The sequence below is a fragment of the Falco peregrinus genome, chromosome 2 (assembly GCF_023634155.1).
Source record: "Falco peregrinus isolate bFalPer1 chromosome 2, bFalPer1.pri, whole genome shotgun sequence".
Classification (NCBI taxonomy): domain Eukaryota; kingdom Metazoa; phylum Chordata; class Aves; order Falconiformes; family Falconidae; genus Falco; species Falco peregrinus.
In genome coordinates, this window is record NC_073722.1 from 73,268,476 (window position 1) to 73,293,527 (window position 25,052).

At 40.9% G+C, this 25,052-nt stretch overlaps 1 protein-coding gene and 2 long non-coding RNA genes across 8 annotated transcripts in view; 2 read left to right on the forward strand and 1 right to left on the reverse strand.

Moving 5' to 3' along the window:
• The window catches only part of PDLIM5 (PDZ and LIM domain 5), a 132,951-nt gene that overhangs the window by 16,048 nt on the left and 91,851 nt on the right, over positions 1-25,052 (reverse strand). For all 6 annotated transcript variants that reach the window (XM_055794548.1, XM_055794542.1, XM_055794547.1 and 3 more), the window contains 2 exons: positions 14,647-14,819; positions 140-314 (listed from right to left, as the gene is read on the reverse strand). In XM_055794548.1, the coding sequence (XP_055650523.1) occupies positions 140-314; positions 14,647-14,819 (348 nt within the window). The remainder of the gene's footprint in view (positions 1-139; positions 315-14,646; positions 14,820-25,052) is intronic.
• Positions 3,451-7,348, forward strand: LOC114010813 (uncharacterized). The gene is made up of 2 exons (XR_003552471.2): positions 3,451-5,638; positions 6,839-7,348. It is a non-coding gene; the product is annotated as an uncharacterized LOC114010813 (long non-coding RNA).
• Positions 11,229-14,410, forward strand: LOC114010812 (uncharacterized). The gene is made up of 2 exons (XR_003552470.2): positions 11,229-12,262; positions 12,399-14,410. It is a non-coding gene; the product is annotated as an uncharacterized LOC114010812 (long non-coding RNA).

The window sequence follows — 25,052 nt, forward strand, 5'->3', positions numbered from 1 at the left end:
CTGATACTGAGCCCTGGGGAACACCACTTGTGACCGGCCACCAACTGGATTTAACTCCATTCACCACAACCCTTTGGGCCTGGCCATGCAGCCAGTTTTTTTACACAGCTAAGTTTACACCCGGCAAATAGATACAAACCTAATAACTTGATCGCAGTGCGCACACATGGGAGTCCGCTTCCCTGCTGGAATATGCTCTGCCCTCTGAACCAACGTGTCTTGCTCGTTTAGCTGAGGTGCTGCTGCAAGTTTTTCACTTGGGACAGTTGTTCCAGGTGGTTTAACACTGTTTGATGTCCATCCACTGGCAGGAGCTGGGGAAAGCATGACAAAAGAATTTGGAAGACCATCTTTCAGTACCAAGTAAACTACCTTGAAATACAAGCAACCAGCAACATTTGTCTAACATCTCTGTCCAGAGTATATGCCTACTTAAAGGAACAAGTTAAGAAATGCTTCTTTTCCCCTCCTCCCCCATCAAGTAAGTCCCACCTCCTTTATGAAATGTCTGTGAAATAACACAGAATGGGTTTGGCTAACTTGTAGAAGCAGCGGACAAACTTCAACATACTGAAGAAGTTAGGTGAAAATATACAACCTGTGAAAGCATTATTTTGCTTTAGATACAAACACTGAAGCCAAGAATATCAAGTATATGAACAGAGACAGAAGAATATGACATACCTATTCAAAACACTTTTAAAGTGAGTGTAACAGATCATATGTCATTACTAACAGATTAAACAGGAGTACACATTCCACACAACCTGTACAGGAACTTAAAATACATTACTGTATAAGGAAAACATATTTCTAAATTGAATTTAAACACTAGATCACTAGATAGTGCCAATCTGAAGCACTCCAAAGGTCACGTTCACATCCTTTTTATAAAAGTTATGACACACATAAAAACCTGACATTTTCAGAAATGTATACATCCACACACTTCAATTTGTGCCCAGGTTTTTAGAGTTGTGGAATAGACATAAGCTTTTATGGAGTACGAAAAATGCGTTTACAAAAATGAAAGGCACAGATGATACTGTTGCCAAGGGTAATGAGAAAATAAAGAGTCCTCTGCTTTTCTTTCCATGCTGTTGATATATGTACCTTGGTAACGTACAAGCTACAGCAACATGAGTTTATGGGAGCAGTTATTACTGTCAAGCAGAGAATTATTTTTCAAGTATACTAAAAAAAACCCAAACCCACCACATTTCCACAGCCTTTTGTTTGTAACCACAGACAAGAGAAATAGCGAGCATTTACTCAGTGTCTTGGCTTTACTACAGCCATACTAAACCTTGTAAATAAAAAAGCGAAATTAAAATCCAAGTGGAAACTCAAGAAACAACCAAGCAACGACACAGATGTAGAACAGCACAGCAATGATGCAGCTCGCCAACATAAGGTCAGGGCGTCAGTATGTAGCTTTGCACAAAAGACTAGTTTGTGGAGCTGTTAATATTTGTACTAGTCTTCCTCTCTCATCTTTCATATCATCTTCCAGGGGAAAGAAGAGAAATTATCATTATCTCCTGATAATGCTGATCAGCATTCAACCTACAGAAAAGTTGCAAATACCTTTCAGGTAAAACACCGCATTCCCTGCTGAAATGGAAATGGTATACTATTTTACGGAGAAGATAAATTTAAGCAACAGTGAATACACAGAAAAATTCAACAGAAATGCCAATCTCTTGTTCTTTTCAGAAGTAAGATAGCCACACACTACACAACTGAAACCAGTTATTTTGCTGACAGACTGCCTCCCCTCCCCATTTGTATATTTATAGACTAAGGTGACACAACTGGAAAAGAAATCCTGTTTAACACCAGTACTTTTTTATTATATTTTGTATTAATCCACTGACATGGGCACACTACCTAATTTTGCTTACTTTTTCTTTATATGAAGAGGCAATATCACACAATCACAGAATGGTTGGGGGTGGAAGGGACCTCTGGAGATCAGCTAGTCCAACCCCATGCTAAAGCAGGTTCACCCAGAGCAGGTTGCACAGGATCACGTCCAGGTGGGTTTTGAATGTCTCCAGGGCAGGAGACTCCACAGCCTCTCTGGGCAGCCTGTGCCAGGGCTCCGACACCCTCAAAGTAAAGAAGTTTTTCCTCATATTCAGAAGGAACTGCCTGTGTTTCACTCGGTGCCGTCTCCCCTTGTCCTGTTGATGGGCACCACTGAAAAGAGCCTGGCCCCATCCTCTTGACACTTGCCCTTAAGACATTTGTAGACACTGATAAGATCCCCCTCTCAGTTTCCTTTTCTCCAGGCTACACAGGCCCAGCTCCCTCAGCCCTTCCTCATATGGGAGATGCTCCAGTCCCCTGATCATCTTCATAACCCTCCGCTGGGCCCTCCCCAGCAGTTCCCTGTCTCTTGAACTAGGAGCCCAGAACTGGACCCAGCACTCCAGGTGTGGCCTCACCAGGGCAGAGTAGAGGGGGAGGACAACCTCCCTCGACCTGCTGGCCATGCTCCTCCTAATGCACCCCAGGATGGTAGCATTGGCCCTCTTGCCCACCAGGCACACTGCTGGCTCGTGGTCAGCTTGCTGTCCACCAGGGCTCCCAGGACCTTCTCTGCAGAGCTGCCTTCCAGCAGGTCAACCCCAGCCTGTACTGGTGTATGGGGTTGTTCCTCCCCAGGTGCAGGACCCTACACTTGCCCTTATTGAACTTCATGAGGTTCCCCTTCACCCAGCTCTCTGGCCTGTCCAGGTCTCACTGAATGGCAGCGCAGCCCTCTGGTGTGTCACCACTGCTCCCAGTTTTGTATCATCAGCAAACCTGCCGAGGGTGCACTCAGTCCCCTCATCCAGGTCACTGATGACTAAGTTGAAGAGGACCGGACCCAGCACTGACCCCAGGGGCACACCAGTAGCTACAGCTCTCCAGCCAGACTCTGCACCACTGATCACAACCTCTGAGCTCTGCCATTCAGCCAGTTCTCGATCCACCTCACTGTCCGCTCCTCTAACCCACATGCCCTTGGCTTAACTGTGAGGATGTTACAGGAGACAGTGTCAAAAGCCTTGCTGAGGTCAAGGCAGTCAACACCCACTGCTCTCCCCTCATCTACCCAGCCAGTCATTCCATCACAGAAGGCTATCAGAATGGTCAGGCATGATTTCCCCTTGGTGAATACATGTTGACTATACTCCTGATGTTTTCCTCCACAAGCTTATAGTCATATGCTTTTTATTTTTTCCCCCTAACTGGTTGGTTCATCAAATTTCCTCAAATCAGGTCATTTCAAGACTGACTCTTTGGGATCCTTTCCATATTTTATGTAGCAAAAAGTATACCAGTTCATCAGAGTATTTTTGTTGGGTTTTGTTTTATTTTGTTGTTGCTTTTTTAAAATACAAGACTGTTGATTAAATTTAATGTATAATTTACTATATCTTGAAAAAATAACATCTTGATTTTAAAAACATTCAGCATTCCTGAGTAGAAAGTAGCAGCACTTGATCTTCAACAAGTCACTCTGCTACTGTAGCTCATTTAAGATTATAAATGGCTGCTAAACTGAAAACATAGGAATGGGGGGAAAAAATGGGAAAGGTGGCATAAAGGCTTTGAAGACATGAACAAAAGTGGTTTTGATTAATATCACTTTCCTCCTCTGTCATCACACATGGCTTTCTAGTTTTCAGATCCCATTTCATGAGAAGACAAAAATGCACACTAAAACCAAATCTGTTTGAAGACTGCTTTTGCCATAAATCAAATTGCAGCACAGCTTCTAGTATATTACTAATTTCTGTTTGAGTTATCTGCTGAAAGACAAAGCCCATTCAGACACATCAGCTAGCTCGTTTGCACTACATAGTTAAAAATGTCCTTCTGTTTGCTTAAAGGAAAAAAAGTACAAACATCACAATCATTCCCTTTTCTTTGGTCTCATTACAACTTTCATTAATGCTGTTTTTATGAATGATGCTCTTCTGAAAACTACCCAACTTTAAAGTTACTACTGGCCAGGAGCAGAATTTGTCTACATAAACTTTCTCTACAGAGTTGTTAAACAGTAATTTCTGAGTTACTCAAAGCACTAAAAAAAGAAGAGAAGGAGACAGTCCGTCAGTTTGGGAAACAGCTTCAGTCTATTAATGACCTTATGTTAAAACAAAACCTCTCTTTCAAGTGAACCATAATATAAACCACACAAATTAGTACTGTTAAGCAAGAGCTGTGTCCTGAGGAAAAACAAGCTTGGCATTTAGTGCTGAGGACCAGCAAAGGCAAATGGACCCGCTCCACTTCCACTGAAATCAGTGAACTCAAGTTCAATGCCCAGACCTTCAGCAGATGCAGGGTGACACAGGACTCCCATGGGATCACAGCCACTATGCAAACAGCATAGGGGAACAGCAAATAAGCCCTACGCCTTCAGTACTTCTATATTTACCACAATATTTTTGGATACTGGACAAAACCTAAGTTTTAAAAGGCTTTTCCACTGTCATTTGTAAATTTCTATCACTATTTGGTCTGCTATGATGGGAACAATATCTCATTGATCGCTGCAGATGCTGTCAGAAAAGGTTGCTTTCTGCTCAAAAATCCTTGAAAAGCAAGACTATACAGTATTTTCTTAAACACTCACTTCTTCCACCTCTTAAGGCCAATGTAATGCCCATGCTCACAGATCGTCCCCACTGCATTCTCTCAAGGGGTACTTTTCTCTTTGCTGGTAGTCACGCTAATACCTTGCACAGTATTAGTCCTCTCTATTCCTTTTCTTAATTGGACTCAAGTTGCTTTTAGTTCAGATTTTCCATCCTAAAGAAGAGCTGTTAGTTTGCTTCCATCACCCTTAGATCCATACTCTTATTAAAGAAAATGCACTGCTAAAGTACAGCAATAGATATTTCACCACATTTATTATACTGGTTTCTTTGTAAACTTTCTACAGTTGTTCTGCTGGATTTTTTTCCCCCCGTAGATCATCCTCTCTTTCTCACCACTTGATTTGCCTCAGTCTTACCTTCCTCCTTCCCATCTGAACACCAGACAGAGGACAGTTTTTATTGCCCACTTGTGTCTTTCCATAGGCCACAAACACACCTTTAACACCCTAGTAATTTTACCAAAGGTTTATTAATTCCACTGCAAGCCATTGAACACTTTTTTGTTGGTGGTGGCATTTTTGTTTGGTTGGGTTTTTTTGAGAATAAAAAAAAAAAAAACAACAACTAAACACCACAACAAAGCCAAACAAACAGTATTAGTCACCTACTTAAAATCTATATGAATTCTCAGTATGTATTTCCAACAATATTCCACCTCTTAGAGCTACAGAATTTCAAATATGAGGTCTGTTTTCTTGTTTAGAATGAACATTGGTGTCTCCCAACTATCCTTCCACTTAAACATCAAGTTTAACACTCCTTTACTGGACAAGATGTTTTTCCTGCAAGCAGAGAGGAAGGGGAGAGACTCAGAGTTCCCGCACTCTTCTCCGCTCCTTTCTTTTCCCTACTCCCTTGGAAACTTTTCAGGCTGAAACACAACCACATGATTTAAAGAAAAACATCAAGCTGGGAAAACACATGCAGATGTTTTTTCTTGCAATGAGAAGCTTTTACCAGGGCACACCAGTAATAACAAGGTAGGTACAAATTATGACATTCAATTCAAGAAAAGACCTCTCAACTCTTGGCAATTAGTCTGTTTTCCTGTGGCTTATGTATATACTTTGCTTTTTACATTTTAGATACATGATTTTGGATCCCATCAGCAGCTCTGTTCTCAAAGAGTGCTGGGGAGGTGCCCTAGTACCCAAGATCTAGCAAGGTGTGCGCACATTTTTAATTGCAAATGATGGCAGTGTGGGGATCGAAAGGAAACCACTCCAGCTACCTCACGACACAATCTCACCACGTGTTTTCTGGGCACCACCTTTGTTGCTAGAAATGGGACAGAGCGCAGCAACTTTCGTGCATGCTCTGAAGAGTTACAAGTTATAATAAGCAAATACTTCTATAAAAATATAATAAATAAATAAAATACATATTAGAATAATAAAGAACTATATACCCCATCAGGAGCTGTTCTACCCTGAGTGCCAGAGAAGTCTGGGTCCTCTGCAAGCCATGAAAAGATCTCTGTAGCCAAGCTGGGGGGTTTTGCAGGCTTCACCTCGCCTTCACTCTCGTTAATTAAACGTTCTAAGGCACTGTTGATTTGCACCTGTGTATTGTCATAGCTGGCTTTTCTAAAACAGAAAACACTCTGTACCTGGCTATTAACCTTCTACTTTATTAAGTTTAAGTTTAGCAAACCCTCAATGTTTGCTTTCACTAAACTCCTCGGTACGGCCAGTTTAATATTTAACAAAGTTTTAGGCAAGGTAAAGAGTTGGCTTTTTTTGTTTTTCAAAAATCCCAGTGTGACTTTGCCCTTGCTAGACTAACAATAGGCTGTTCCATTGCTGAGCACATGGATAACCGCAAACACTGGCAAAAGGTTTGGAAGACAAAGGGAGAAAGGCGGATACATGGCAGTGCCAAAGTCACTTTGACAGAGGTTCTCCAGTGCGTAGCAACAATACAACAGCCTGAACTGTTTAATGCTCACTTAAACATAACATCAGACTTCATGTAATATCTATAAATAACAATGCTACTTTAAGCAGTGGGAGTGCCAGAACTTCATTTTAAAGTGTTCTAACTTGGTGATTTACACACTGCTATCAAACTACTGTATTATAAATAGAAAATATAAAGCTTCATACGTCCAATTTTCTGACTTTTCTTAATATATCTGTACAGTAAGAAATCTTCCTGTTCCTTCCCTCCAAACCAAACAGATGGCCGGATGAGGCAACGTGTCTGAAAAGCTCGGCTGTCAGCTTGTTACATTAGCCGTATGTAACACCCCATCCACTCCCAGGACCGCATGAAATTGCAGAAGTTCAATGGAGAAAGCTACAGGGCAAGCAAGATGAGAGAAAAAAACCCAACAACAACAAACCCTCCAAAAAACACACACAAAACCGCACCCAAACCCCCTGTGTTCAGCAGTTCTCATTTTGTTTCTTACGGAGTCCTGGAAGTTTGTTCAGAGCTAAAACCCCACCACTGATTAAAGGCAGAACAGGAAGGATTAAACCATTATCATATCTTTAAATGCCGGGGAAGACTGGTATGTGCCCCGTGGAAAATCACAACAGGTGCCACCCCGGCCCAATTTCAACAACCCCTGCAACTGGAGGGGCTAGTTCCTGCACTAGCAACCAGCCTTTCAACTGGAAAGGCTCCGGCTAAATTAGCTGTAAAGCATCTTAATTAAAACGAGTATGGTGGTTTTGGCTCACTCAGTCTGTCTCCTTGTGATTTGTTACATCACATACCGTCACAAATTTGGCACAACTGGCGTCGCTTTTACCGAAAATGTGCCTCAAGAAAAAAAAAGAGAAAAATGAAGACCTGTACAATAGTGTTTCGTTTCTCTGGAGTGACAGTTTAGAAACCCATTTGGTAGCTTTCCACAGATAACATCTTGCCTCCCTTGCTTTTAGCTCCTGTTCTGACCTCAACAGCTTGGCTATGCCAAGCTGTCCAGTCTCGCTCACACACAGATTATCTGCCACTTTCATGGAGCTGATGTTTAACACTGAATAGTGACAAGAATGCATTTATCAGAGAAATATCGGAGGTTCGTTTGTTGAACAAGTATTAGGCATAATTCTTGGGTGTCCTACACCTGTACATCTAAACAGGACACGTCACTGTTCTGAGGTGGCGCTAGCAAATGAAGAGGAACTGATCTGGGAAGTCAGTCCGTGACAACAGGCTAGTTGCTTTTTAACAAATCAAAGATGATGAGCGTCTAATTTTGAAAGTCAGTGAACGTTCCCCACTTGATGGGTGCAAATTAACCAGGGACAAATAATCTCTTCACCTCCGTTTAAATGACTAGAGAAAGGAATGTGCATTTGACTTATGTATGTAATTAGTTTAAGTGCACAGCTTGGTGTGATAGCACATGATTTTAGCAACACCAAATCACAGGAAAATTGTCAAAGGTCACATTTGTAAGAGAAAGCCGAGTTTCTGTTCATCAGACCCTGTAGCTCAGGCACACCAGGTCATTCTGCCTCATTCCATGCATTTCTGCATCACTACTATGATCTACCCCTTCTTAAATATAAACATTCAACTTTCAGAAACATCATTTTTTCACCATGTCTGCTGGAGTTACAATTTCATACTACCAACAAATTAAAGCTGACACTTACAAATTACTCTGGTTTCACAATGGGTTTTGCTTGGCTAAGTGACTTCACATTACTTAACTTGTAAGAACAAGTTCTTGTGGTTTGCTGTCACATGATGATATAATCATTTAGATCAGATGAAAAATTAATAAGAATAACAGTCCGTACACTAGGATCAGGAAGCTTTTGTGTTTTGACCTTTCAATCATACCAGTATTATGGACACGGATTTCTGTTTTTATGAATGGTGACTGCATCATGGAGGAGCAATCTTTAACAACCTTTTTCAGTAAAAAATACTAGAACTGTTTATATTTTGGGACTGTTTCTAGCAGAGGCCTTACCAATGATATAAGGATTAGCCTTAACAACTTTTAGTGTTACACCAGTTTCTTCCCCAAGTTCAGACCATGGTCCTCAATGGGCATGCAGCTCCTCGAACCCCTATAATAATTAGTCCTGCCTTTAATTTCCTGTTCTACAAAGGAAACAAATTAGGATAAGAGCGCTCTAAAAACAAAACTCAGAACAAGGTGATGGTGACACAATAGTTTGGTTGCATTTTCCATGCAAAGATATTCCAAAAGCTGATGAGCTATCAGATTAACTTACCCATTCAGGGTGTCTTATAAGATCAACAGAACTGAAACAAGGGCTGGGGTAATGGCAAATGAAACACAGAAACACAAAGGTGACAAGGACAGTAAGTGCTGCAGTCCAACCCTTTACGGACCTTGAGCAAGGCCTTACTGGCAGGACCAAGCATTCTGCGATAGCACAATAAATCTTGGTGCCTTCCTCCCTCTCCCCAGCTTCATACTGTTTGACCTTCTGGGCAGACTCCCCAGTCTGATAATGGTCTGGACTTTTACCCTATTTTCCTCAGCAAATCTCTACAGAATAAGTGGCAAGGAAGGAGACAAAGACCCAAACTGCCAGTATATGCAGGACAGGACGTCAAATCACACCTATGAGCAGGCCTGTATTTTCTCCTGCTTTTAAAGTTCTAATATTATCCAGGGAATGGGATAAACGAAAAAAAAATGCAGCAAGACAGCACACTAAGGATAACTCCAGAGATGGTAAATGCAAGTCTACCAAACACAAAAAAACAACTGCAAGGAAATAGCAAAGTTTTTCAAAGTTGCCTGGGGAGCAATTTTTCTGTGCTTACAGTCAGCTTCCAAGTGTGTTCCCTTTGCTGAAGGGAGCATGTGCTTAACACATGTGCTGGCTCGGGATTAAGCAACTGACAGTTGTGAGCACTGCAGAATATGCTGACATTCCCAAGCAGCTCTACTGGAAGGGGATTATATATCCCAGTGGTATCAGGCTGAGAGAGACCCTGGGAATAAGGAAATTGGCACATGTGGGTAACTGGTCACTTAAAACTGCAATCTTCAGATACTTGTATCGCAAACCCTCCCCATCCCATCCTTGTAACTCAGCTGCCAAGCCTAGGAAGAACGTAGGTCATCAATCATGATGAAACCCTCCTCTCCAAGCAGCAAACCAGCTCTTCTGGCCACCAGCTGTACCAGCTCACCGTGGTAACCCCATGATCCCACCAGACCCCTACAAGCAAAGCAGGATGCTGCCTGCCCAGCTCCTGTACGGGAAGGCAGGACATGGCAGTGGCAGGACAGTGCCTGGCACCCAGCCTCTCCAGCTCCCACGGCACCAACAGCATCTTGAAGACACAAGGAAAGAGGAGGCAATTTCACGTGAGAAACGTAACACTGGAAGTCCTGACCTCTTCTGACCATTACAGATCTTGTTGCGCTTTCGGCAAGAACAGTTTGTCTCCTGGCCAAACTCCAGTTTGTGTAACTGCATTTACTCGGTAATTATACTTTCTTAAACTGTCCCAGCAGTTTCAATTTGCCACGGTGCTGTTGACTTCCTTTCAAGATGCCGTGGAGTGTTACAGCCTGCTGACAAGCAGCTGTTACATTTCACCCAAGAAGTGACTGCATGGCAGTGGTGGGTGAAAACCATTCCTGTGCGTGCATCATGTGCTTGCACATGGTACTGAGACTGGAAAATGCTTTGGGGTTGCTTGGGGGTGAGCAATGCTACATGGGCATAGGGTAACACTTAGTTACCAACTAGTAGAATAACTCACTGCCATGTAGATAGGATGTTCTGGGTACCTTTTTTTTTTTTTTTAATTAAATATAAACTTGTAAAAAGCCTTTCCCTCTGGTGGGTGAACAGAACATCATAGCTCAACAAAAATGAAGTCCGAACTATTACGAATCCTAGCCTGTACACTGAACACACAGTAACGTGCGTTAAACCACAATTTGACTTATTTCAACAATTGAAAAATATCAACAATACAGACAAGACAGGTTGGTAGCAAATGCATTATTTGGAAACCACTGCCCAGGTAGATGACACAGCTGCACTGTGTGCACACCTCACCTGCTCCCCATCTTCAACCCCTTGTGCACCCCATGTGCCAAAGATCAGATTTTTTTCCTTTGTTTGTTTGACAAGCCAGGCTTTTATCCTGCTTATCCAGCTTCTTACCCATGCCTTAAAAGAAAGCATGAGGCAGCCATCCCTCATTTCCTTTACCAAACCACTGAGGAATCCTTTAATATCAGGATTTTATTCCAAAGGGGAATAAAACCTGTTACCTTCACAGAGGGTGACTAGCAAAATAGCATTCACGGGTACTCCATGAGTGCCCTCCAACAGCAGATGAGGATAAGTCAGTTCCAAGGGTGCTACCACTGCGAGATCACTTGGATCACAATTGAGTTCTGTACAGTGACGCCCAGTTCCTGAAGCATCTCCAGGTTCACTACCTCAGCCATTCAACTTAGATCATCTTTTTCATCAACAGCTTTTTCTTTCCAGGTTGTGAAATAGAGGTCATCGGAGCTCATACCTCAGTTGCAACAAAAACCCTCTGACATCTTTGGGTATCTCTGCACAATCTTAAAAGGAAAAAAAAAAAGCCCACAAAAAAAAAAAAAAAAAAAACAAACAAAAACCTACCACCCAAAAAACCTAAACACACAACAAAACCTCCACAAATCCTATACCAAATCAACAAAAAAGGAACCATGCTACTTTTAATAAAAATATGTAAGGGTATTCTCTGGTGATCTATCCAAGAAAGGGAGATTCCAGCTAAGAAACAAATGATGCTCTCTGACCAAATGACTTATGAGCATCTTAATAAATAAAATCACTAGTAATATTCATGACATGCCATCAAACAGCAGATTAAAGCTTCCCTAGACACAAACAAAATCCTGCAACATGCCTGCTTTGCTATGGAAACAACTCGATGTTATACTCCAAGTTTCAGTTATTAATAGCATACTGATATACACATTTGCATAAGATTATGTCTTCCTTCTAATTATTTCCTAAGCTAGGCTTCAACTATGAAATCAAGAGGGTTTTGTTTGTTTAAAATCTTGTGAGACTGATGATGCCAAATTTTGTTTGGCCTGTGAAGCACTGGCAATTTTACTTTTAAAAAACTTCATGCTCACAGACTGCAAACAAACGGTAGAATTAATGACAGAAGTCCAAACATACCCTGAAACAGTTATAGTTTTTCTTCAACATCTGACTAATTTTATGAACACACTCAACTATTGAAACAGTTTTACCTGTCAGACTGCTGGTTTCAGCCTGAGTAAGCTCAGGTACAGCAAAACGTTGGATTATTTTTTTTTTAAAAATTTAGGTCTGAGAAAAAAAGGCTGATCCCGCCTCTGTTGTAACCGTGCTCGGGTTACAACATGCATGACTTGCATGGGTCGTGCTCCCATCTGCTAGTTTTGCATTACTGACCCCTTGAACAACATGGGCAATGCGTGGCACATCAAACCGGAGGTGAGCCTAGAGCAGGTTTACAGGGCACAACTGCAGTGAAACCTGTCAGATAACCTGAGGACAAGTCTCCGGCACATCGGCTACTCCTGGAATTTCAATGGAATCATTAAACGCTTCCTTTCAACTCAGAAATCAGGCTAGCAGGAGCATCAGGTATGTCACTTCTTCACTCATTTGCAGGCAAGATGAAGGTGCCTTCAGACTGATGAAGTCAGATAATGTAAAAGATGAACAAAGCCCAAGAGCATTTTGACATCTCCAAACAGTCCGGTTTTCCTCTCTGTTTCAGCAAGCAGCTCCACATACAGGGGACAAGCACAGACCGGCTTCCCGTGGCAGTGCGTGACTCCTCATGCTCCTAAGATGCAAAGGCTGAGGCTCCTCTGGCACCTGGGACATCACACCTTCTCCTGCCCCTGTGAATTCTCAGGCAGCTGCCATCTGCACTGCTGCGTTTTCTTCCCTGCACTTTTGTGTTTTAGGAAACTTTGGGTTTTCAGTGTCTCTTTCTTCTACCGTTTTTATTTCTGGCTCTCTCAATATTCCTGGAGCAGATAATGACTTTGCTTCTTTGGAAGTTGAGCAGTGCACCTCAGGACCTTACAGCAAGGCAGCACAGAGCTGGCATCCTCACAACCATTGCCTTCCACCAGCTTCTCTATCAGTATAAATTTCACAAGTTTTTTGTAAGCCACTCTGGAACATAACAACTGAAAACTCTCTGGCTGGCTTTCCCCACCACTTACCTAATTGGTACCTCTAATGTGAAAAAAGATACTTTCACATTATCCAAGAGCATAAGCACAGATTTTCAGAGAAGTACAGAATCAAGTGTAATTTAATTAATCCTTTTAAATTTTTATCCTTTGCGTGTTCATCATTAACCAAAAAAAAAAGAAGTCTATTTCAAACATTAGACTTGTACTAATACTACAACTAATCGTAATGCAGTAGGATTTAGCAGTGAACACCTACCAACATACTGAAAATGGGTGTGGTACTACTGAAACTCCAAGCTGACAAGTGACTTCTGTGCAAATAAAATAAATTTATCACTTGGTGAGACAGCAAGAGAGTTATGTCAAACACTGAGCACAATCAGTTGCTTACAAAAAATGCAGGACTATCATACTGCCCCCAAACATTTGCCTTAAGGACACACGTCACCAAAAATGTAACTTTAAAAAGAGTCGATTGATTATTTTTTTTTCCCCTCGAATGAAAAGTAACTTAAAGTAGCAGAACAATGCTAGAATAAAAGTGACCTAAATTTAAATAAGTCTTTATGTTGTGCTTAGGAATGTACTGGGTATTTGATGAGGATAGACGTGACAGCGTATCGCCACCTTGAGGCTCGCTAGCAGAACTGCATGTCCACAACAAAACATATATTTGTTACCAAGCCCAACAGTAATTTAGCCACATGTGCTAAAGGCATTGCATAAAACACACAGCATTAACCCCATATGTTTTATCTTTATTTTTATGCCAGAGCCTCTGTAGTTCCTTTTCTGGATTGGATATACTTTTAAAGTGGGAAAATCCTTAATAGTAGAACAACAACAACAACAAAAGTATTTAGCATCTTAGATCTTGTCAGAAAGAGAAAGGAGAATATTAATCTCATTCTTCCAGAAGAATTTGCAGTTGAAGCTTCCTTATTAATACAGATTTCCTAGAGCCTTTGAAATTACTACTCCAGTTCAGCATCAAGGACTTACTCAGTTTAAGAAAGAAGCTACTTTAAAAAGATTACCCCAAATTACTGCATGTAATATTAAAAAAAACAGGTGCACACTTACACACATCACACATTTTAATACAGGTATGGTTATAACATAACAATGTTCGTAATCAAAATAGCAGGCCTTCCAGACACAAGGCATTTTGGTGTGGGTTTCGAGGGATAAGAATTACCAAACTGCAATAAACGGTAGCAGCTATGTAAATTGTCCTTGAAATAACCCACCTTTAAACAAATCTCCATATCACAATAGATCACATATCTATGCAATACTCTGGCACCCAGCTCCAATAAAATCTACAAATGTCAAAAATATAACCACTCCAATGTTCTAACCCCTTTTTCCTTTTTTTTTTTTTTTTTAATTAACATCTGCTTCAGAAAAGATCACTTGGAAAACATATGTCTGTTATATTCCTGCCCCTGAAATAGTATGGAATATGCTCTGTTGAATTTAGTCACATGGGAAGCACCAAGTTGAAACTGTGAGGTGTGTGTGTATATATATATATATTTGATGGGTATATATGCTTTTAATAGACATAAGAGACATCTGATTTTTCTTGTTTGCAAAATCAGATATATCTATGAAGCTGCTTACATAGGGCTACTGGGTTACTAAAACTGCTAAATCCGTTTGTTTGGAAAAGGAGAGAAGAAAAAGTGGTCAGTACTCAAAACACACAAATAGACATCTGAAGGCTGTTGGTTTTTTACACCCAAGGTGCAGTCTGTTCTCCTGAGCTATCCAAAGGTCTTTAAACAAACGAGAAAAAGCCTCACTGGGAGTTACCTGCTTGGTTTGCAGGCTGCCAGCCCGAGTACTTGGCAGCACCGGGGGGTCCCGCTGGCTTGAGGGGGGCGGCCGGGGTGGCACTGGTGGGAGCAGCGTTTTCTTGGCAGGCAGGCATGCTCCTCACGGAGGGGGCTGTAACTGCAGCAGGCTGGGTGGTCTCCAGGGAATCACTGTTCAGAAACAAGGGAGGAAAAAATAAAATTGATTTCTTACTAGGACAAGAGCATCTGTGAAACAGAGATGTGGAGCGACATCCCAGCACCTCAGTGCAACAGAGCAGAAGCCACTACTCTGTCATCACTGATGGTGGGGCGATCACCCCAGAACAATGCTGTGGCATTTACGTTTTCAAGCTGCTTTTGAAGAACTGCATACTTGAGTAATTTCCATCAAAAGTCAATACAGACAACTAAATCCCTTCACAAATTCAATTTAAAATAATTAAGTGTTGACATGATACAGGTTAAAGCAGAATCCTTACTGTAAATTTGGTACACTCCCAGACTTTTTCAATACCTTTTTTTTTTCCTTGGCGAGTAGGCAAATACTCATATAGTCAGATTATACTTGTAGATCTCAATAAAAATCATCAATCTAAAAGTGACTGAATTAAATGCAATTTTATTCTATGGGGCACTGTTTCAACAAATTATTTAGTGTTTTAAGAGCTGTAAGTTTCTTTATTCATTAAACAACAGGCACACAGTATCTTGTATTGCCTCTTTAGAGCAGTTTAAAGCAGTTTTATATTTTAAGGGTTAGTAGAACTCTTTTAGATATTTAAAAACATGCATGAAGAAAACTGCATTTAATCACAATTCAAGTAGGGGGTAAGTAGCCACTCATTATATTGGCAGCAAGAAAATTTTTCATTTCTTATTTCCAGAGGCTGTTCAAGAATGGGGAAGTTACCATTACAAAATTTTCATACAGTGTAACAGTATCTATATAATGGACATTTGCTGTTGGGAAACTGAAAACAACTATTTTCATTTTTTTAAAAATAATCTTCATAGAGTAGTAATTACTAATGAAGGTTATTTGCAAACTGAAAGGATCACAAAACCAGGAAATTAACTCAACAACATTGCAAAATACAGCCAAAATAACTACAAATACATATATTGTGCAATGTAGAAACCCATGAGGTGACATATTAGGAGCCTTGTATTCTTTTCCTCCACTGAAGAAAAACAAATTTACAGCACATGTGCATTATGGATATTTCACTGGGTTCTGTCACAGAATTACAGATTGTGTCAAACTTCGTAAAGTAAAAATCCTTGAGCTATTTTTAGTTTACACGTATTGCACACGCACAACATTGCCTTGCCCGTGCAACAGGCAAGAACTTGAACACACCATGAGGCCAAAAAGCAAGTTCATAACCTTAATTTTTTTTGTCTTTAAATTTACAGGGTTAATAACTGATGTATTTACAATCTTTCTCTGGGTAAGGGATAAAAAAAAAAAAGATTCACAGTTGAGAGAATATATATGAACGCTCAGTTTAATAAGTAACAGCTGTTGCATTTGTAGGCTTTTGGTATCAGCAGTAGCTGTGCTGAACTGACACACTGATGGATTTGCTATACGTAGCATGCACAAGCCCAGTGAAGCACAAAGTGAGATCTTGTATTCTGTTACATTCAAATGCTAAAAGATATTTAAAGACATGTGTATAGCACAAATGGAGGCATTTAAGGTACACGTTAGACTCCTTAAAGGCTTAGTAGACACGTCTTTTTGGGCAACAGATTTTGGAGCAGTGGAAAGATACTGCATGAACGTGCTGTTGTAGACTAAAAAAAAATGTTAGGAGGACACCCTCTGACATGAAGTAGCAGCTCAGCGGTTGAAGATGACAAGGTAGTTTAAGACTGGCTTCTACTATGAAAAAAAAAAAATGTGTCTGCAACTTCAGTGTCACAGAAACATCCTTCTGCACTGTTGAGTACATTTGACAGGTAACCCATGACACTCGCTCCACACCAGAGCCCCATTACAACTTTAACAATTCCTCAAAACACTGTTGATCCTAAAAAAAGGAGAGTTTCCTCCTTTGCCATCTAAAAGACTCATCACCACTGTCAACTCACTTGTTAAGTCTAGCACCTCTTTACCGTCTTTGCCTGGAACATAAAAGTCATAAATAATACAAAACATACGTCATAAATAAGGAAATCCTGCTGAATCAGCAGCTGTCTACACAGAAGTGACTACTTAACAAGCAAAAATGGATGCAAGACAAGCAAAAAGGGTATCCTTCAGGCAGAAGAAGGATAGAAAACGGTGGAAATGGCTGTAAAACTGCAGCCTTATTGTAGAGATAGGCAAGGAAAGAGACACTAACACACTTGTTAGTTGTAACGCTGATGGGCATCTCCACCATTGCCATTTTTGTGGTTTAATTCTGAGGCTTGTGAATGATTTGGCATGCTAATTCCTGAAACGGGTTATTGGAGACATTTTGGCTTTCATTCAGAAATTAGATGAATCCTAACGACACCAAACTAAAAGACAATGATAAACCCAGCTGTAAAACCAGCTGTGATTAATTTTTTTTTTACCACCTCTTGCAGTTTATGTGCCAGGAGATTATCCTAGAGAGACCCTTCCCAAGGGAAAAGCTTGAAGCCATTGTTCTGACAGAGGAAATCATGGTGGCCTCAGGGCAAAACTTCGACAGGACTTGGACACCTTTTGTACTCTGCCTGGTTCTTTCAAGCAGGGGTTGAATAAACTGAAGCCGGCACTACAGGTGGTTAACAGGCAGGCTGCTGCTGCAGCTTGGCAAGTGTCTCCAGTGGGATGCTGCCCACCCACAGCTGGCTGCAGGGAGCAGGGCACACATTGGCTTTCCTGAATTACAGCCCCCAGTCACACAGTTGCCTGGTAGCGCACGTGCAGCATTCTCCATAGAGACATATAAATCCATCTTTGTCTCCCTTTCAGAGAAATGCTGCACCCCAGAGACGTTCAACCTTCTAAATGCTAAACTTTTTCAAATTCATGCTTTAAAATTAATTGCTCAACATTTTACTTCATGTTCTTCTACCCTGAGAAACACCCAAACTCCAATTATTTTTATCCATCTTTATAAATATAGCTATTTAACTTTTCAGAAGCACACTTCCCTGCAAACTGGCTGTGCAATACCTACAATTAGGCCTACTAGTATTTTGTAAGTCACTAAGATATTGCACAATGACAACCCAAGATACTGATTACCTAGCATATTCATGGTTTGCAGAGATGAAAATATATACAGAAATTCAAGAAACTGAATAGGTTATGGAAGGGAGCTCCCATCTGCTTTTCAGCATCATCACTAGAAAACTGAAGGAGGAATAATAAACCTTACGTCTTTACCAAGTTTTACATAAGTAGCTTTCTCAAACTTCCCAGACGACACTCAAAGGTCAGGTTCAGGTCAAGCACATTTCAATGTCAAAACACCTGTACTGTTACTAATGAGAAGCCTACCTTCTAAGTCTAGCTTTAACCTTTTAACTGTTTCATAACTCTTAGATGAATCCTCATACACCTGATGAATACTTACAGCAAAAATGAAAGTTTTCCATTATGAAAACCGATGCAACCAAGTGTCACATCTATCTTAAGAAAGACAATGCTGCTTGCAAGATGCAAACGCTCTGCTGTCAAGCTTTGGGCAAGGGGGGGTGAACAGTTCAAGAATGAAGGAACAGTGGAATATGAGCCTGACTGACTCAGTTGTGTGTCCTGAAAACCCATGATCTGTTTAATTAAATTATGGGGACACTAACCAAGATAAGCCTGGAAGCGGGTGCAAGGGAAACAGAATGCATAGGTGGCCCAAGAAAAAGTCCAGCAGAGAAGCAAGCCAACGGCATCTCTCTAACTTTGACATATGCTGGCTCCTACATGACACTCTTCTGAATTCCCATGGAGAACAAGCTCCTATTGCATGACGCAGCCCTATTCTAACAGAGTAAGGGCATGTATGGAAAATGAAGGACTTGGGGGGGGGGGGGGGGGGGGGGGGGGCGGACACCTGTCTGACACCTGAGGAGACACACAGAGCTCCAGTGCAAATGTAATCCAGAGCTCACAACAGGCTCCTCAGACTTAGCCCCTCCTGATCAACAGAAGCACTGTGGAAACAGGCAAAATAGCCTAAAAAGTAAGTAATGATTGCTCTGCTATTCCACCGCATCTTCCTCCTCAAATACCAAACACTGTATTACACCCTGTTTTTTGGCGGGGGGACAGGGAGAAAAAGACATTTGCCAGATGACTGTCCCATTGCTGAACATGGTACTGAGAGCTTCTTGGATGCTACAGAGGGGCGACGGGCAAGGAATCTGCAGGGGAGGTAAACAAGTCCAGGTCACATGTACAATGAGCACCACTTCTTCAGAGATCACTCTTAGATATTTGCATCCATACCACACTCCCTTCCTTCCCAAAATCAGGTGCGTCAAGACAAAGCTGAACACTTTTCAGAGGCATTTTAAGAAATTAGCACTGGAAAAACCTTTTAAATGTATTTAGACATTTTGACAGCCCTCTTCTCTCCCCAGAATCCCAAAGAAGAAAAACACATGATCTGGGGCTACAGATGCCTAAACCTGCCTCCATACTTCCATGGAAATTCCGATGTAACACTGCCCAGAATTTCTTCACACACATTCTAGAGAAGATAAGTGTGTGTCATGATGGTTATAGCCAAAGGAGAAGCTATAGTTCTAACTGAAAATGAACACAGCTTGTCATCATGTAACTTCCAACACCACTAAAATGGTAACAAGGCACCAAGTCTCTCAGACTTGCCCAAACAGGCTCAAGAGCTCTGGGTGGACCTTTTGCTCATGTAAGCCCAAGGATACAGGTTATCCATCTGCAAACACCATCACTTGAGCCCTGAGCTCAGTCTGATACATCAGTATTTTTCTAATAGTTCTCTGGATTATAAATGATATTTTAACTCCCACTTGCTGTCCAGAACAACTGCATGAGCTAGGAACAACTCCCCTGTGGTCTGAGGAAGCTTGCGGACAGAAGAGGTCACGTAGTATCTAAGAGTCTGTAAATGCCTTCTTCAGATAGCCAGGACTTCTGTGAGGTTATTTTCCTTTAAGAACACTAAATCTTTAATGAGAAAAAGAAAGAAAAGATGTGAGCAAATCACTGTTCTTGGTTTCTGGCACAAACCAGTGGAATATGATAGCCTTGATTCTGCTTTAGGGCTTCTAAAACCGGAACAGTTTAACAAAAAATTAAGATTCCACTTGCATTACACATTGCTGCCTGTTGGTTGTCTGCTAACCCCTAGCAGGAATCAAGCATGTTGCAGAATCCTGAATAAAAGGCTTCTAAATTATACACACAGTACTTGATGTAGCACTGAACGTGGGGGGGAAGAAGTTTTTAATACAAACTTTTTTTAAACATTTATATTAATGAAACTTTGCAACTTCAGAGTAAGAGAGGAATGATTTCTCTGCCCTAAGACCAAGCAAGCTGTTACACAGATGCTTCTCCAAAGCAAGGTATTAGCACAGCTAAGATAAAACTTGAATCTCAGATCTCAACTTCTTGTTTTAAACTATGTTGTTTAAGTGATCAAAACATCGTTTTATCCAGTATCAAAATACACACTAGCTAAAGACATACATAGGAGACTAGAACAAGCCAGGTACGAGAATGATGACAAAACCCCATGGATGTGGGAAATACGTAGGCCTTTCTGCAAGGGTTTTCTGGTGCAACAATAGAGAAACAGCAGACGAGAAATACTGAGTGCTGACCTTGTTCCCACCCCTACTGCAAACCCGTGGCCTCAGTCGGCTTTTTTTAAACAGTGTTTACGTTTCATGTTAACCTAGCAGTGTTCCATTAGCTTGCAAGAAAGAAGAAAATGTAAAATAAAATAATAAAATGAAAGAGCAGAGAAAGTCATCTGAGTGGAGATATTTCCATATCAAGTTACAGTGAGGAAGTGTTTAACCCTTCTATAAGCAGTGCTCCAGGCAGAAACAATTCAAAGCATCTTTCAGAATAAGTATTCTCTCAGAGTCACAATGTTTATGTCACAAGGCCAGACCATTCCCTTTTTCAAGTAGCATCAGGGAGATAAAGCAAAAGCCATGTCAACGCCCATTCTTGCTAGCATCTCCCAAATTTCACAGTTTTTTTTCCCATGTGATTTAATTTTAGGGCAAATCTCCAATTCCTGGAAATGCAAGATATTAAAACACATTTTCCTTTGCTGCATATATGTCATTTGTTAGAAAACACAAGCCCCCATAAACTTATGTCTATCTCTATTGCCATCAGGATGAATGCTTAGCTTATTCAATTTCTGCATGGCTATGATACAAAAAAAAAAAAAGTCCATTTCTGAGGAGTGTGGTAGGGGAAGAAAACACGTAGATGTTCAGCACTATTTCAGGTGAGTTAATGACAGATATTAAGTCAGGAAAACGTCAAGTTTTCTGGTAGCTACCCTGTACAGAGCAGTTTAAGACAGCCAGGGTTTTGGAACAAAGAATATGAAGTGAGAGGGATAAAAGGGAGCAACCCTACTGCAGAACAAAATCGAAACCCTGCTTTTATTATAGCTACAATCTTCTTGAGTTTTTCACCAGAGAATACAGAAACAAGCCTAAGCTACCTTGATAAAATAGATTCATTACCTTTTGCTGAAAATTATACAAGATAAAGCCAGAAAACACACACACACCCAACGTTGTTCAAGCTTATTTACTTGGCTTTCCTGGTTGAGCCGCTTGTTTTCTGAACAAGCTATTCTACTCTACAATGTCACACACTAATCTCTTTAGTGATGGGGCAAAAGATTTCAGCTCTCCTTCCTACCAACTATTGTGTTGTGGGATAAAGCGATCTGCCATTTAAAATAATTTTTCATCATTACATTCTTGCACATTTTACCATACGTCATCAGATGGACAGTAATGCAAAAACATTGTCATGCTCAGTAAGTAGATTCCTCTCAAATCTAGTATATTTTTTCCTAACATAATTGATTCATTTTGCTTGATCTTGTTGAACTCAAATGAGGATATGTAATTACTGACAGTAAGTTGTAAGCAGAGTTTATCTTTTTTTATCTCCTTTACCTACATGTTTCAAGCCATACAATAAAGGTTGTGCTCCTTTATTCACTAGGATGAGGTAGCACAAAGCTTCATTTCTACGGTTCCATCTACTGGCAACCCCTTCCTCATTACTGGCACTGGCAGCTCAGGGTGGTACGAAGGAAAATGGAAATCATTACCCTGGAATGTCGTATGGTACATTCAGATCAACACCAGTTATTCTTGGAAAAATACTTCAAAAAATCCAGTTTACGCATAACATTCTCAGACTAATGGCACTGCTACATCACATTTCCCCAATTTTAGGTCACAGCCTACTTGGGATGTCCCCATCAGCTTGAAAATCATGTGCTTCCTCTATCACCTTATGCCACAGCCTGTACACAGCAACCCGAACTAGGATAACCTGGCTATTGCAACAGTTTAAGAGAAAATTCATTTTCCAGAAGTTTAGAAATAACACTTAAAGCCCCCTGATAACCTACAGATGTTTATTTCAAGCTGTTGAACCTGGGTCTTGACATATCCAATACTCATCAGGTCTTTCGGGCAGGGCTTGTATGGCCACTGTACTCCCAGTATACCCCCGGCTCCTTGACACACCTCTCTTCAGCTCTGCCAGTTGGATGAACAAAACAGAGAAAACCCTCCAAAACTGCACTTGAACTAGAGCAGCATGAACGTTCTTCTCATTGCTTGCTGCCTTTCCCAACAGACAGCCCCATATACTCATAAGGGACAGGAATCAAACACAGTCAGTTTGGGAATCTCAACCTCCTAGCAGAAGTAAGTGTTTGCAACTCCAAAAATAAACCTCCAAAACCAGGACAGTTTCTCTCCATGTGGTGGGTGAGCAAATGATGAATAAACATAAAGCCGGTTTCAGAGTCAGGAAGGACAATGTTTCCATTATTTTAAAAATCCACCTTCATTTGCAGCTTATGCAACAGACAATGTACATTAGTGAGTGAGTGAAAAAAAGAAAAGGGAAATCAGGAATTTCGTTTTCACTGCCATCATTGGCTCTACCAACTATCAGCAAACAAATACTGCGGCTAAAGAACTAAGTCTTGCTGGCAGCATGTCCTGGACTTCACCTGTATTGCACAGGCATCAGAATTCCTGGAGAGGTTTTCCCTTTGGATGCATACATAAAAAAAATTCCTAGTAAGTATCACTTAATGGCAAAAAGAACGTTAGTATTTAATATTGTGTTATATCTTATATATACAACTTAAGACTGTCTGTTTGTGTCTAACAATTACCGTTTACCCTCCCCAAGGTTAGGGCTACTTTAGCCTTTTCTAGTGACCGAGGTCACCTTGAAAGCCATGGAACAAGAGGGGAAGAACTCACTCAACAGAGGTTTCAACATCAAGTGGATGTCAGTTCCACTTATAATTGGGCCTTACATTTAGAACAGTTTTACTCTTGTGAAGATGCAAATAAGTACATGAAAACCCACAAACTATTTCTTCCTCAGCACAACTTAATACATACTGTCCTGTAAAATAACCAAATAGATTTCTGCCTTTGAGGCTGAAGTCAGTTACATAAAAGCAGCTTGCCACAGAAGCGAGTGTTAACATAGCTGCGGTTAGCAAATGAAAACAAAAAGTCCTGTGCGCTGAACAGAATCAGTGCGGGAACAAAGGGCCAAGACAGCACATAATTTTAAATGCACCACATGCCAGTTATTTGATTTTATGCATTAAAAGTGAGTTTTGAAAAAGAGCAGCTCTTTGTTCACGGAGCACCCTTGCAGCCGAACACGTCCCTTACTTGTTCAAGGAACTGTTGCAAATAATTCACCTGGACAGAGGTTTCAAGCCAGAATACCTGGTTTCTTCTCCAGTCGGCTATTCAGAGTGATGGTGCCTCCCTTGGAGGCTGGTGGTGCAACACAAACAGCACCGTGTGTCTTAGCAGGGCACCTGATGCCAGCGAGGAAACCTTTGCTTAGTATGGTGGACTTGCACAAACACCACCAGCAGGACCAGGGTGCACATTAGCTCTGCAAAGAGGCAAAACCAGTCATATCTGGGGGCTGGTGACTTGGTGCCAAAGACCACAGCAGGCAGACTGCTTCAAGCATGCAGACGACAGAAACAGGCTTTTGAAGGAAAAGCCAGTTTCTTGCAAGTCCTAAGTACCAACCATGCACCACACTCAGACAATACCTCTTGCTCTTTTGCAATTCCAGAGCACTTGTGGACTTCCTGGGGGGCCTGATGGCCTGCAGAGGCGGCTCAGTGACAGGTGTGATGAGCAGAGCATCCAAAAGCGAGCGGTAGACGCTAGGTTCAGAGAGTCTAGCAAGCGTTTAAAAAGAACAGGTAAAGAAACCAGGTGACCAAAGTTTAAGCTGGCTGGGACGACTGAAAACCCTAAAACCCTTGTGAAAAGCCAATAAATTCTGTAACAGTATGGAGAAACATAACCTAGGATAACTGGTGCAGAAATTACATCTAAATAAGTAGCCCCCAAGCTGGAGGTTGCACACCACAGGGGATGGACAACACATTGGGTGTGAAGGGTAAATTCGTTTTATTTTATTTTTACCATTAATAAAGTAAAATAGAAAATATTTTGAAAATAGTGTTTATTTCATCTTTTTCTCATACTTTTTACATTTCTGCTTTTTGTATGCTTTAAAATGTACATAATATATCAGTACATTAGGACATCTATATAATTTAGAAATATATAAATAAACATATATTGCATGCTCCAAAAATGTTTATTGATATGAATGCCTGATTGAAACACTTGAGACCACTGGTCTAAGCCTTTATAAAAAGCAATGTTGTACAACTTGGATGGAACTCAGAGTTACTGACTTCAAGTGTCCAAAGGTTACTCAGAGATGCAGATTATTCTGTAACCCATATAACACAATTGTTATTTACAGCTAGTTTACTAACTGAACAGTAAAATAGGTTATCATGAGGATGAGAAAGGTAAAATCACGCACCAAAGTTCAGAGCAGCAGTCTGGAGCTCATTTAAAAATAGGTCATGGGAGCCTTGGACATATTCTAAAGACTTGCCCACCATGCAACTGTGAAAAAGCTGATTTTGCAACCATGCCAGGCACTGATTATTCTTGTATGAGCTTGAACTTTCTAAAACCATATTAGAAAATGTTCCTTTTAAAGTTGATGTCTACCTGGCCCGGACAGCAATGGCAGCAGACACTGCAGCAGCAGCCACACTCTTAATTTTTGATCTCTGCTTGAAAGGAGAAAGAATGGGAAGAGAAGGAGATCCAAACGTGGGCAGACTTCCAAAAGGATTTTCC